General features: G+C 41.3%; 2 protein-coding genes and 1 long non-coding RNA gene across 4 annotated transcripts in view; all 3 read right to left on the bottom strand.

The window, feature by feature from the left end:
• The window catches only part of LOC146462993 (uncharacterized), a 21572-nt gene extending 9096 nt beyond the window's left edge, over positions 1-12476 (bottom strand). For both annotated transcript variants that reach the window (XR_014857017.1, XR_014857016.1), the window contains exons 1-2: positions 12401-12476; positions 12063-12302 (exon numbers count right to left, since the gene is read on the bottom strand). This is a non-coding gene — a long non-coding RNA (uncharacterized LOC146462993). The remainder of the gene's footprint in view (positions 1-12062; positions 12303-12400) is intronic.
• On the bottom strand, positions 1854-4288 carry LOC146462995 (low density lipoprotein receptor adapter protein 1-like). The gene has a single exon (XM_085084948.1). The coding sequence runs from the start codon at positions 3604-3606 to the stop codon at positions 2611-2613; it is 996 nt and encodes a 331-aa protein (XP_084941074.1). The 5' UTR covers positions 3607-4288; the 3' UTR covers positions 1854-2610.
• LOC146462994 (uncharacterized) lies at positions 6346-8240 on the bottom strand. The gene has a single exon (XM_085084977.1). It carries the CDS (start codon positions 8153-8155, stop codon positions 7061-7063), a length of 1095 nt encoding a protein of 364 aa, XP_084941103.1. The 5' UTR covers positions 8156-8240; the 3' UTR covers positions 6346-7060.

The following is a 12476-nucleotide window of genomic DNA, read 5'->3' as shown; positions in this document are numbered from 1 at the left end:
TACCAAATTTCAAAATCTTATAATTCTATAAACACATTGGCCAAGTACCATGTCCGTAATCACAGTGTAATCGGCGAAAAAAACATTTAAAAATATACTTACCGGGCTCGGTAACTTACGGGGACTTTCGAGAAACGGGTCCCTGGTCCCAACTGTGTCTACCTTGAAAGGAACTGAACGTAATTTAGTTTTTAGGCATTAGCTCGCGACCGAACTAAAGGATTACATGGATTATTAGTTCCTCGCTTACCATCACTCACAACAGTATTCACTGCGTTCTTTCACCAGAAAATCTGTACGGATAAGAACTCGTTTACCTCAGAAAGGTTCGCCTTCTTCTTGCAAGACAGTTTCCGGTCTTTCAAATACTAGATAGCCTTTAAAAGTAAGAGTAATGAGAGGATCTTCGACCTCGACCACTCGAGGCAAGCAACCATCTTTTATTCCAACTCTTAAATTTATTTTTGTGGCGCTCTCTCATGATTGAGGCACATATTTAGCACGGCTGTGAAAACTAAAAGCCTGTCAGTGAAAACACGAGACGTGCATGCAAATGGACAGGAATTTCCTTTCCGAACGTCCCAACCGAGAACTCAAAAGTTTCGTTTCTCCCGGAAAATTTCCACTGGGACGACCCATGAAGATTTACATCCCAACCCGAATTTTCGGACATATTTTATCAGGGGTAAACAACCCGTTTTCATTTCAGATTAGCGCAGGAAGCAGACTGCATACCCTATTTTATACCAAACTGGTTCGCTCAGCTCCAAATCCCTTCCCTTGCAGTCGCGTACCGCAGATTCTCGAATTAGCGCCCGGGGCGCTTATTTAGATTTCTGGGTCGAGAAGGGGGAGCTAATTCGAAAGGGGGGCGCTCATTTGTAGCAGGCGCTTATTTCGCTTTTTTAAATGTCGCCCTCAGACTAATTTTTTTTTCTTTATTTCAAGTAAACACGACCTGTAACAAAAAGGAAGAAAACTGAAACGAATCTGTAAGGAAAAACACAAATCTGTGTGTTTTACTTTAAAATTGTCTAAGATGTGTACTGTTTGCATGGTTTATTCATTAAAGATGGCTGTACTACATATCCAGTATGTTCTTTAATTTTTTCCCCTGGGGAGGGGTGGGTCGGGGGGGGGCGCTTATTAACATTTTTAGCCTCAAGGGGTCGCTAATTCGTAGGGGGCGCTTGTTTGAAGGGGGCGCTAATTCGAGCATTTACGGTATATAGCTTAGTAGCTTCGTACTGACGTATGCCTCAGAAGGCGGGAGGTTAACCACGCCTCTCCCATCCGTTCTCTGCACAATATCTTACTAAGATATTGTCGTGATCACTTTCACGTATTTTAAGTATCATGACAGTCCATTTAACAAAGTTGAGCTTACAGTTCAACGCATTTTAATGACTAATCACCGATGAGATGTCAGGTCAAACCTGGTGAAAAAAAAAAGCGGTATAAGAAAATCTCATTATGCTGATTATTTCCCATTCAGACTAATCCCTCTTTACCGCATTTTTTAAGTGAAAAATACGTGAAGCACAGTTCATACGGGGTCAGTTGAAAAATAAAAATTCCACAATTTTAGCCTCTAGATGGGCGCTTGTGAAGCCCTAATCGTTTATGTTTACGTATTTTTCAGTGGAGCAGAACATTTTGAGAACGACTGTATAGGTATATAGATCTGCATAAAATATGTAATGAACATCTGCATACAATAATACATACATACATTCATCTACATAAAATAATGAACTGATTTTGGTTCCATTTGGTAGTATATACGGGTCAGACAAAATATTGTTGAACGAAAAGGCTTAATCATTAAAGAGGAGAGGACTTCAAATGCAGCCTTGGCGCACACCTCTACTGTATTGAAAAGATCGCGTTTGACTATTTCCAATTCTAACAGAACACGTAGAATTCGAGTATAAACTTTGATAACTTTATAAACTGAGTTTCCTATGAGTACTACGGTATATCTATATAGTCGTGATGACTATATGAGAATGACTATGAGTGCTACGCTATTTCTCTTGAGGCGGGAAGAAACGTTTGGAGGCCGTTAGTTAGCCTCATTATTGAGCTTTTTTACCCCCGAAAATCTGTCCAGTATAACCGGAGTCCTAACCTTTTTCTTTGTAAGCAGTCTGTTCGACATCTGTTAGCATTCCAAAGTAATAAACCTAAGAGTGTTTAATCAATCAATCAATCAATCAATCAATCAATCAATCATTTTTTTCAGTTTACACCATCATAAATTACAACAGAGTACTCGAAAAGTGACAGGAGTCCAAAAGAAGCAGAGCTTGTAACGTGGAGCCCAGGAATAATAACAAAAGTGTAAAAATACATGATTAGCTTGAAATAAATAAATAGTTATCGTTCACGGAGGGAAAAATGAAATAAAATATTTAAAATCAATAATCATTAACCATTGTAATCAAAACAATCATTTTAACAGTAGTATTTTATAAAATTTGGTGTGTGAAAAAATGACTTAAAGTCATACATAAAAATTGCTCAGAATCAATTATGCTAGTAAAAAGACTAGATACTGTCAGTTAAGTTAATGTAAGGTCATGAATGCAGTCTTCAAACTAAGCTAAGTCAGCCATAACGAATAGGATGGCTGTCGGCGACATTCAAGGTACTCGATCGCATCCTCAGCTCGGCGAATTCAGTAAACTCCGCGTCTTCTATCTCAGCATCCACGTCGTTGTTGGGCCCGGAAGCGCGAGTATTCGAGGTGGCAGCTAGAGACGGCTTTGTTTTGCCAAACTGGGTAGGATCCGAGACACTCCGGATACGACTGTTACAATCCGCCACTTGCAGCAGAGTTTTGTTTTGAATGGGCTGTGTACGTGGAAGGGCCAGGATTCTTTCCTGACTTGGATCAAAGTCGTTCAGAATCGGAGAAAATGATTCTTTTCGCAAAGGCATTACGCTGTTACATTGAAACTGTTCACTTTGTTGCGAACTTCCTTTTGTAGGCTTCATCTCATACCCAGCTTCCACCAAGCCGTCAAAATAAGTGTTATCGCTTTCGTTGCTGCTGTCGGGGAAGCTGCCACCGTCTCCTCCTTTCCCGTTTAGCGCAGCTCGGGTCAGAGACGCTTGGTAGCATTCGTAGTTGATAATGAAAGCCAGCGATAGCGCCTTGTAAGCTTCTATTGCCTTGGTTTTGCTTTCGCAGGTAAACACAAAAGCTTTGAAAGGATTCTCAGGTTTGTCGCGGGCAACAAACACAAATGCTCTGTCGTAGATGTTGTCGATGTTACAAAATGTTATTTTAGAAATAGGGAAACTGGCGACCAGCTTGCCCTCATCGCTGACGCCGAGGTTCTTCGAACACACTGCCACTATTAGTTCTCTCAGCGTTTGTCTGTTGGCGTTTTTCCTGTGCAGGTCAAATACTTGAGCTACGGGTTTTGCAGTATTCCCGCCGCCTGTTCCGTTCATGCCCGCTACTTCCGTGGATCCAATATAGTACACTGTAAATCTAACGCCGGCTATGATACGGTCTCTCTCATCCATATCACTGCCTGTGATCTGGTGGTGTTCTTTGCGAGCAAAACGTGGGCTTGCTTTTAGTTTCAAAAACATTCCTTAACTTAAAATTTCCGCTGTGCTTCAGACGGGTTGACCGATGACCCTCTGAACTGGTGGAACGAGTGAGCCCGGACAAATCTCACGCATGTAACAAGAGATTTTTGGGCTATCCAAACGTTTAGGCTTTGAGATGCACTGGCGATGCGCCAAGGTAAACGATACAGCTACGGTGCTGTTGAACAGAAAAACGCTGGGGAAAAGCTTCGGAGACCACTCAAACTTGCTGCGTGGCACTCGTTGCGGGATGCCAATAAGATACAGGGTCGTTATGAACCCAGCGTAGCGCGTTACGGACGACCGGGGTAATTCTGGTAATTCAGTAGTTCGGTGATTGTACAAGCTGCTGTTCTGCAAGCCTTTCAACTAAAATTAGTTTTACAGCCGAGCAACTAGGACAGCTGATAACACTAACAGTTGGTTATAGGATATTGCGCTGGAAATGTACAAATATTGTATACTACTTCCTGGATAAAACCATGTTTACGGAAAGTCGATCAGAAGGGGAAAATCTAAGGACGGCCGTATTAAACAACTTTATAACGCAATAACGATCGAAACTTTCGCGCTACGCTAACAAGCTGCGCCCGACTGATCTAAGTAATATTCCAAAACACCTCACGAGCACGTCTGAATAAACATTCAGTATCGACCATCAATTCACATTTAAAGATTGCCAATTTCCTAGAACACTAAACTGAAAATTCTTTTTCGCGGATTTTTAAGAGCTTGAGTTCCTTTTTAAGATAACAGAGAAATAAATAGTCGTAGTTCTTGAGCATACGATAACCACAAAAAAAAAAGACTACAACAACAACAATAACAACAACAACAAAAACAACATACATTGCCGACCCTACATTAAGTGTTGCTCTCGGTAGTTATATTGTTGTTAGGAAGCATGCAAAATATACAAAGATTTATTTGCTTTAATCAGAGCCAGTTTTCTTTCCTTGCTGTGCCTTGAGCACTCACACAACGACCTTCTGCTCCTCGATAAGGACGGAAAGCTCTGACTATTTTTTCCCTAACACAGTGAGCACATCGTGAGCCACCATAAGCACTGCTAACAGTATTTTGAGGCTTGGATAAAGGCATCAGCTTTTTTGGCTGGAGTGCTGGCAACCCTAGGAGGTTAGTTTTGCAGTCCTCACATCTTGGAACCTTGCCTGTTTTTTGGTGTAGAGATAAACCAACTTGCCTCCAGGAGGACAAGAAGTGACGATCCGAAGCTCTTTCGTCTAAAGCAGGGGTTTCGTTAACTACCATGTGAACCGGGTGGTCCGGGAACTACCGGACGTTGCACGCCAATTTTTTGTGTGAAAATCGGTTTGTTTTACATTCATTGATCAAAGATACAGTTGCCTATTTTGCTTACTTATGTAACGCATACAATCGGAAAAAAAGAGATAATTCATATTTAATAAAATCATATATCATCATTCCCCATCCCCCCTCACCCCTTCCCCCTCCCCTTCCCCCCTCCCCTCTCATCTGTAAACCATATCCGGGATTATCCCACACTCTTTCCGATTGGAAGCCGTTTTGGAATCTACTAAAAAACGGACAACTACGCACAAACTGTTGATTATAATTCCCAAATCAAATATTCCACTTTCTTTTGAGCATTTTTTTTTAATGCCTTAAAAAAAATCTACCCGGCTAACCAATTCCGGTCCAGGGAATGCAGGAAATTGCATTTTAGAGAGTCCAATTTTAGGGAGTCCCCTAGAATTTCGTGCCTCCGGCACTCAACGTTCGCCCTTTGGCGCTCAAGTCGGAAGTCCACCCGTGTAAGCTCTGAATCCGGTACTTTAAAATGCTACCGAAAACCCTGCTAAAGTCAAAATTTCATCATCTTAATTATGACCTTTAAATAGAATTGGGCCCGACCCTGAATTGCGGAAAAATCACATTGCCGAAACCTTAAACGTAAGATAGAGTAAAGTCGAACTTGAGCCTGAGTGGCCCCCACGGACGGAGCTTAAACCGGTTTCTGTGGCATAAATCAACTAGCAGTACAGGTGCAGTGCTAGCTGGATGGGATGCTAGTCCCTCACAGGGTTACCCCCACAGTATGTCACCGGTAGGCATTTATACACCTGGGTGAAGCGAGACAATATTGATCAAAGTTTCCTGTGTCATGTTACGGTACATCTTTCAGTAAAAATAGATTTCACTCAGTTTAGGAAATATCGGAGCCTTTCAAGTAAAACACATAGGTGTTGAACACCTGCTGTTCTTTCGAATAGGAAATGAGCTTCAGTTTGTAAAGGCGCGAAAACTAATTTCTTTAGAATTTCCTCCATTTGCCAAGCTTACGCAAGTGAAATTGCGTTGTCGAAATACTATTGGTTACAGGTCTTATATGACAAATGTTCTTTATACAGTAAAAGCTTTTCAGTTCTGCCTGTGAGAGAATGAATCAAGATCTGCAATAAACGCTATGTTCCTATGAAGATCTGGTCCACTTGATGTAAAAGATCCTGGTAGGTAGCAGGGCACCTCTCGCTTAGCCACAGAGCTAAAATCTCCCAAAAGCTCCTGCAACGAAGAAACGAAGAGACCAACCAAGCTCCGAATCACCGACATGACCGACCCTCCGATCGTGCAAGCGAAAGATCGAAAGTCCGAAGCGCTTACCAATAGACCGCCCAGCTCCCCAGCAACGTACATAAGTGCAAATATTGGGTAATCATTTTTGTAGACTCGATTTATATGGAAGGAAACTTCTCATAATATAATTGGTTTTTCATTTGAATCGACAACGTTTTCCCTACTGTCACGATTTTATACCATATATGGTTCAGTCTTCTCTTCAACTTCTTTATAAAAATAGCCAAGCCCCGACGCGACTTGCAAAGGTTAAAAAAAAATAATGTCACATGAATTTGACACTTCAACAAGAGTACTTAAAATGCTTATCTCGCAGTGTCATGCAAAACGTGTCACCTGGGGGTCGTCTGAAGGCTTAGCGAGTGAAATAAGGCTAAAAGAAACCACTCTAACAACCACTACAAACAGAATTCTAGGAAAGGAAAACGGCAAGTGTGAGCAAGGACAGAGATTAAAAAAAAAGTCTGGATCCTCGCAGTTTCTTGCGCGTTATGACGCTTATGTTGGTTGGCGTCGCTTTTGTTAAGATGAACCCAGATGACCTGTATTTGAATGGAACAATTCCATATGATATTTTATTTAAGGTGCTAATTATTTCACGTCCTTACGGGTTAATTTTCTCGCATTTTTGAAGTGCATAATGAAACCCTCTTCAAAAGAATAGAGGAACTGAATACAGTACTTACAACATTGGATATCCTTCACCTTCAAGCGTTGGCAGACTAATCCTTACTTGTTTACTTTAAAGTCTTAAATTCTGTCTCACATTTACTTTACATTAAATAGTTTGTTAGCATTCCTAAATACAATAAACAAAAAAAAAATAATAGAGATTTTAGTAAATTGGAGGGCAAGCTTTCTGAAAGTCTCCCCAAATATTCGGGATGCCAAAACGCTGGATATCTTCCCGAACACTTCCGGGATGCCCCTCGTAAACCACCGCCGAAGAACTCGATCGGCATTTCGATCTCAGCTCGGCGAATTCAGTAAACTCTGGGTCATCCACCTCAACAGCCACGTTGTTCTTCGGTGCCGCGGTTTGAGGTGCGGGTGTAACTGTTAAAAGAGGTGATGGAATACGGCTTGGGTTAGTCGTTTTTCCAAACTGTGTAGGATCCGAGAAGCTCCTTACATGCCTGCGACAATCGGCGACTTGTAGCAGGCTTTTGTTTTGAATGGGCCGTGCTGGTGGTGGAGTTGAGATTCTCTCTAGAGTAGGCCGGAATCCATTCACAACAGGCGGGCAAGAATCTTTTCGCAAAGGCATTGCATCGCTGCAGTGTAATAATAGTTCACCCTTCTTCGAATTTCCCTGTGCTGACTCTATTTCACACCCAGCTTCAGTCACGCCGTTGAAAAACGTGTTTTCCGGTTCGCGGCTGTTGAGGGCGCTGCCACCTTCTCCTGCTTTCCCGTTTAGTGCAGCTCGGGTCAGAGATGCTTGGTAGCATTCGTAGTTGATAATGAAAGCCAGCGATAGCGCCTTGAAAGCTTCCTTTGCCTTGGTTTTGCTTTCGCAGGTAAAAACAAACGCTTTGAAAGGATTCTCCGGTTTGTCACGAGCAACAAACACAAATGCCTTCTCGTAGAAGATGTCGATGTTACAGAATGTTATTTTAGAAATAGGGAAACTGGCGACCAGCTTACCACGAGCCTCATCGCTGACGGTAACATTCTTCGAGCACAAGGTCAATACCATTTTCTTATGAGTTTTTCCGTTAGCGCTTTTTCTCTGCTGGTCAAATACCTGAGCCACGGGTTTTTCAGTCTTTCCGCTGCCCGTTCCGTTCGCGCAGGCCACTTCTGTGGATCCAATGTAGCGCACAATGAACTGAACGCCGGCTATTATGCGGTCCTTGTCATCTGCCTCGCTGCCTGTTATCTGCTGGTGTCCTTTACGGGCAAAAATCGGGCTTGGTTTCGAAAACATCTTGTCACTTGCACGTTCTGCCTTCGGGTGCAGTAGTATGTAGCTGATGACGCTAATCGAATGAATAAGATTCACCGCGTGCTCATCGACCTTTTATATTGACAAGATAAGTACTTTGTTTTTATTTCCGGCTGAAATTACGTAATGTGAAAGAAATGACATGCGCAAGGCTGCTGTCAAGATTAATGCTCAATACGATCAAATGATTACCATTGACGACAAACGCTCTCGATCTTTAATGCTAAGTTAAAAAGTACATCAACTGGCGATAAGCAACCATCGAAAGAAGCAAAGTTCATGGAGAAATGAACTGACCAAAGTCTAAAGAAATGGTTTCTATTGTGTGCAATACAACGAGTGATATATAAAAAAAATTGTGTCAATTAAAAATATGATAAACACGCGTCGACAGAGAATCCCGTGGGTGTCTCATGCGTCAAATCACGCCACAAACGTGACAAAGACGTCAAACCCGCAATTTTTATGTCCCTTTACGTGAAATGGGTATCCGCCAAATTCATGTGAAAACTGCTCTTAATAAAAGGCACAGTTCTCAGAAAGTAGACAATGTACTAGACAGAACAAAACTACTGAGAGATTTGTAAACAGTCCAGTCAGTCTAAGAAAATGAAAGGCAATACTCGTCATCGCTTTTTTTCTATTTCGTTTTCTAGGAAAGATCGAACCTTTGTATTTTTTTTCTCAGAAAGATCCCCTTTCGCGATAAGGTTTCTAGGAAAGATCGCGTCCCTTGTGGGCCTCTTTATTTTTAATTGGATTTTTTCATCAGTTTTCTATTATAGGAAAGGTCGAAGGTTCGACGATTTTAATATATTTTACCGATGAATGTATACTTGTGTATGACAAGCGTGTACTTGAAGAAAGCGATCGAAGGAGGGATGGAGAAAATCGGCTTTATGTCGTAGAAAAATATCCTCGCGACAGGAGCTCATTAGGAAAGATTGAAGGTGCATGTCATCGTCAACAAAAAGCACACGTAACCCCGTGCAACCGAGGAAATGATGATTTAATTTGCGTCTTTCTTTCTGACCTTTGAATTAATGGATGTAGGCGAACAATGGTATTTATTATTTTCTTGCACTAGCAGAAAGTATAGAATACAGCAATGGGCCTGTATAGAACAGGAAACTCGATGAAATGATGCTCTGTGTGCTGTGGCTTGAACCTTGCACGGTATTTTCCGTGATCAGGTCGGAGCCTTTGTTCCAAAAGACGTAGCTGGTGATCTTAAAAATCGTCCGGCTTCGAACAGCCATTTTACGTGCACAATGTCATGACCAGAAATTCGTTTTTTTTTTTTTTTATTATTATTTTGAAATCTAAACCCTGAAAGCTTTACAATATTAAGAAACAGATCGGGCTGGTTTATCAAAAGCTACAAGCAACTAGAGAATAAAATTTAAAAATACTTCTAGGGTCCAAAAGCTCTTCGAAAGTTTTGAGAAACGGGCGCCTGAGCACAAGTTGAAGGTCAATAGTCAAACTTTATTGCTAAGCCGGACAGAGGAACTCCTAAAGTTCCAATCACATTACGGCACTTATGCAATTAGAAGTTTTTCCTTACAGTTTTTTTTAATAAGAACCTTTTTGTAAGATTGTTGAGGCTGAAGTTTTAAACCAAAATTTTAAGAACATGCTAAGAAAATAACCCAGAGTCACTTAAGAAAGCTTTTATTTTAACCATTCGTTTTCTAAAATGAGATACAGGTAAAATAAAATTTTAACCTTTGGTCTTTGCAGTCCAATTAACCCAAATGCCAAGAGTTGGTGGGCGCGATATATCGGCGCTGAAAACCGCACAAGCATGTACGCGGCATGCAACTTAACACATTACAGGAAATAACGCTCTTCAGATCGTTCCTGGTCTCACGTGAGCTTAAAACCGCGGATAAACGATCCAACATTGTTTTACAAAATTGATAATGTTAAAGGAGTGGTTAAATGTCATTTAACATCACTCTAAGCATTCATCATGTAACACGGGGTTTCATAAGACGATCCAACATTGTTCAATATTGGAAGGTTTAGCTGCGGCGTAAATACCGTTTCAGGCTTAAATTGCCCAAAAAATAAGAACGTTCAACGTCAACCCCCAAATTAGGTGTTCTTATAAAAAAGAGCGTACTCGAAGGATTTCGTTTGACAGCAATTGTTAACGCCATGAGAATTTTGACCTTGAACGATACTTTGTGCCCTTGTCAAAGGTTTTTATAAAAGGGAATAAGAAGTTTGGATACAGACGTCATTCACACAAACACGAAACGCACGACAAGTCAGGATCGAGTGTGAATACCACACATACAGCGATTAAAACGGAATATGGAGGTTTCTAGAAAGGTGCTTCTGCTGACCGAACAACTGGAAAGAGATACCCATCGATTAGCAGATCCCGTAAAGGCCCAGGCGTTGACTTGCGGTACTTTTGTGTAATTTTGTCAATCAACGCAAGACTGGCTGGTTTTAGTAATGGATTGTATTCTTAGTACAACATTTTGTTTCAACCGCGCCTAGTTTTAGATTTCATCCTCCTCGTGGTCGCGCAATCAACGATGGTTGTCCTCATAGCCCAACTAGAGTGTTTTTGTCTGGGTTGTACACAATCGGCTTTGATGTAAAGACTGTGAGATTAATGTGTGCTTTGGAAATAATCTTGGCACAGCACTTGGGAATTCAAAATAGCTATTTGTGGGCTTTTGGGTATTCAGAATATTTGGTAGACATGGCTGGCAGCTGAAAACTGAGGAAAATTCCTGATGAGCTCTCATTCTTATTTGTCAGTTGATGAAATCAAGCATATCAAATGCAGAAGATAACCCGAGTTATTTTTTCCGGCCTGTGCGTGTGGTTATGAAATCAGATGTAACGTTGGTAGATTCAGGTATCTGTGCTCAGTAAATGGCAGGGGCACCCAACGGATCGTTTCGGTAAAGTATCTGTTCGGAAGGCCCTTAATCCCCTACACTTTTCTAAAGAGAATTTTCACCTCGAACTTTCGTGCTATGGGAAATTTAAGGCCTGGTGTTTTCGGACTGATAAAAATGTCGTTTCGGGTACCGAAAAAAGGTCAGCTAAGGTTTTCGGATAGGAAATAAGACTTGAGGTTTTCGGGAAAGGGACAAACGATGACCTAGTAATTTCGAAAAGACTCAAGTTCCCCTAGAATGACCGAACAGATAAAAATATTATAGCGCGGCCTAAAATGAACCTACAGAGCTTTAAAGGCACTCCAGATAGCCTGAAATAGCGTTTCAAAGGATCTGAGGGAAAACTGTCGTTGGGTGCCCCTGAAATGGTACACCGCTAAAAACAAACAACAACAACAACAACAAAGTAAAAGAAAGGGTAGCCCTTTCATAAACCGTCCAAATGGTACCTCTTTCACATAACTACCTGTTGGGTATTTTCGATGCATTTCACAGGCCCTTTTAAATAAGGCAGTTTTACCTAGCCTTTTCTATACTCCGGGTATACTTCAACTCGTGAAATTTTAAACACGGTCTCCAAGAAAAGCAGCATTTCTTTTACTTTTATATAGTAACTGAGTTAGGTAGATAGATAGTTAGTTGATAGTGATAATTATGTAGCTGAAGGAATTGCCGTGTCTAAATAAAGTTAACGTTTGAACGTATCGTATCGTATACATCCAGCCTGGTGCCCCTTTCATGCGGAGCTTCCCCGTATAGTCCATTATAGGGCGTACGCACCCCCCCCCCCCCCTCCCCGGGGCCTGGAAAGATGCGCCTGTGACCCTTGTGACCTCTCTACCCAAGGGAGAGCCTTGAAAAACAATCACAACACCATTTTACAGGCATTTTAGAATTATTCCTCCACTTTTGATAGTGAAGCCTAACGTTTTTTAAGTATGTAAAGAAAGATTAATTCTCACCTTGAAGTTGTCTCCGCTAGAAGCTTTTTAAAATTCTCTTTCATAACATAACTTTCCTGCGGAATTCTACTCCAGTTTCACACAGCGCCTTTTAAACGAATAAATCCGGCCATTTAAGCCTTAAAATTGAATGGCATCGCCAGAAAAAAAAACCCTGGATAGCCCGGCTGACTAAAGACACAACTCGCCGTGTCGTTTGAAGAACCAGGTTTCTGCGTGTGTTGAGCAGTTTTCTGTGACCTAAAGACAAGCAAAGAATGACTTCTACATAACAAACCATCTAAAATGAGGGAATATGAAAGTCTGAAATAGAAAGGAATTACTTCAACGGAAAATACCTCTGAATCTTTTCACCATCAGCAAAAACAATATACAGCACGTACGATAGCAAGGTCGATAAAACACGCTTCTCGC

This window comes from Pavona decussata, unplaced genomic scaffold (genome assembly GCF_977016875.1).
Source record: "Pavona decussata unplaced genomic scaffold, jaPavDecu1.1 SCAFFOLD_182, whole genome shotgun sequence".
Lineage (NCBI taxonomy): Eukaryota > Metazoa > Cnidaria > Anthozoa > Scleractinia > Agariciidae > Pavona > Pavona decussata.
This window is presented reverse-complemented; position numbering and strand designations above follow the sequence as displayed.

Bases quoted from the DNA above. Each gene is read 5' to 3' on its own strand.
- LOC146462995 (XM_085084948.1), bottom strand. From the start codon at position 3,606: ATGTTTTTGAAACTAAAAGCAAGCCCACGTTTTGCTCGCAAAGAACAC.
- LOC146462994 (XM_085084977.1), bottom strand. From the start codon at position 8,155: ATGTTTTCGAAACCAAGCCCGATTTTTGCCCGTAAAGGACACCAGCAG.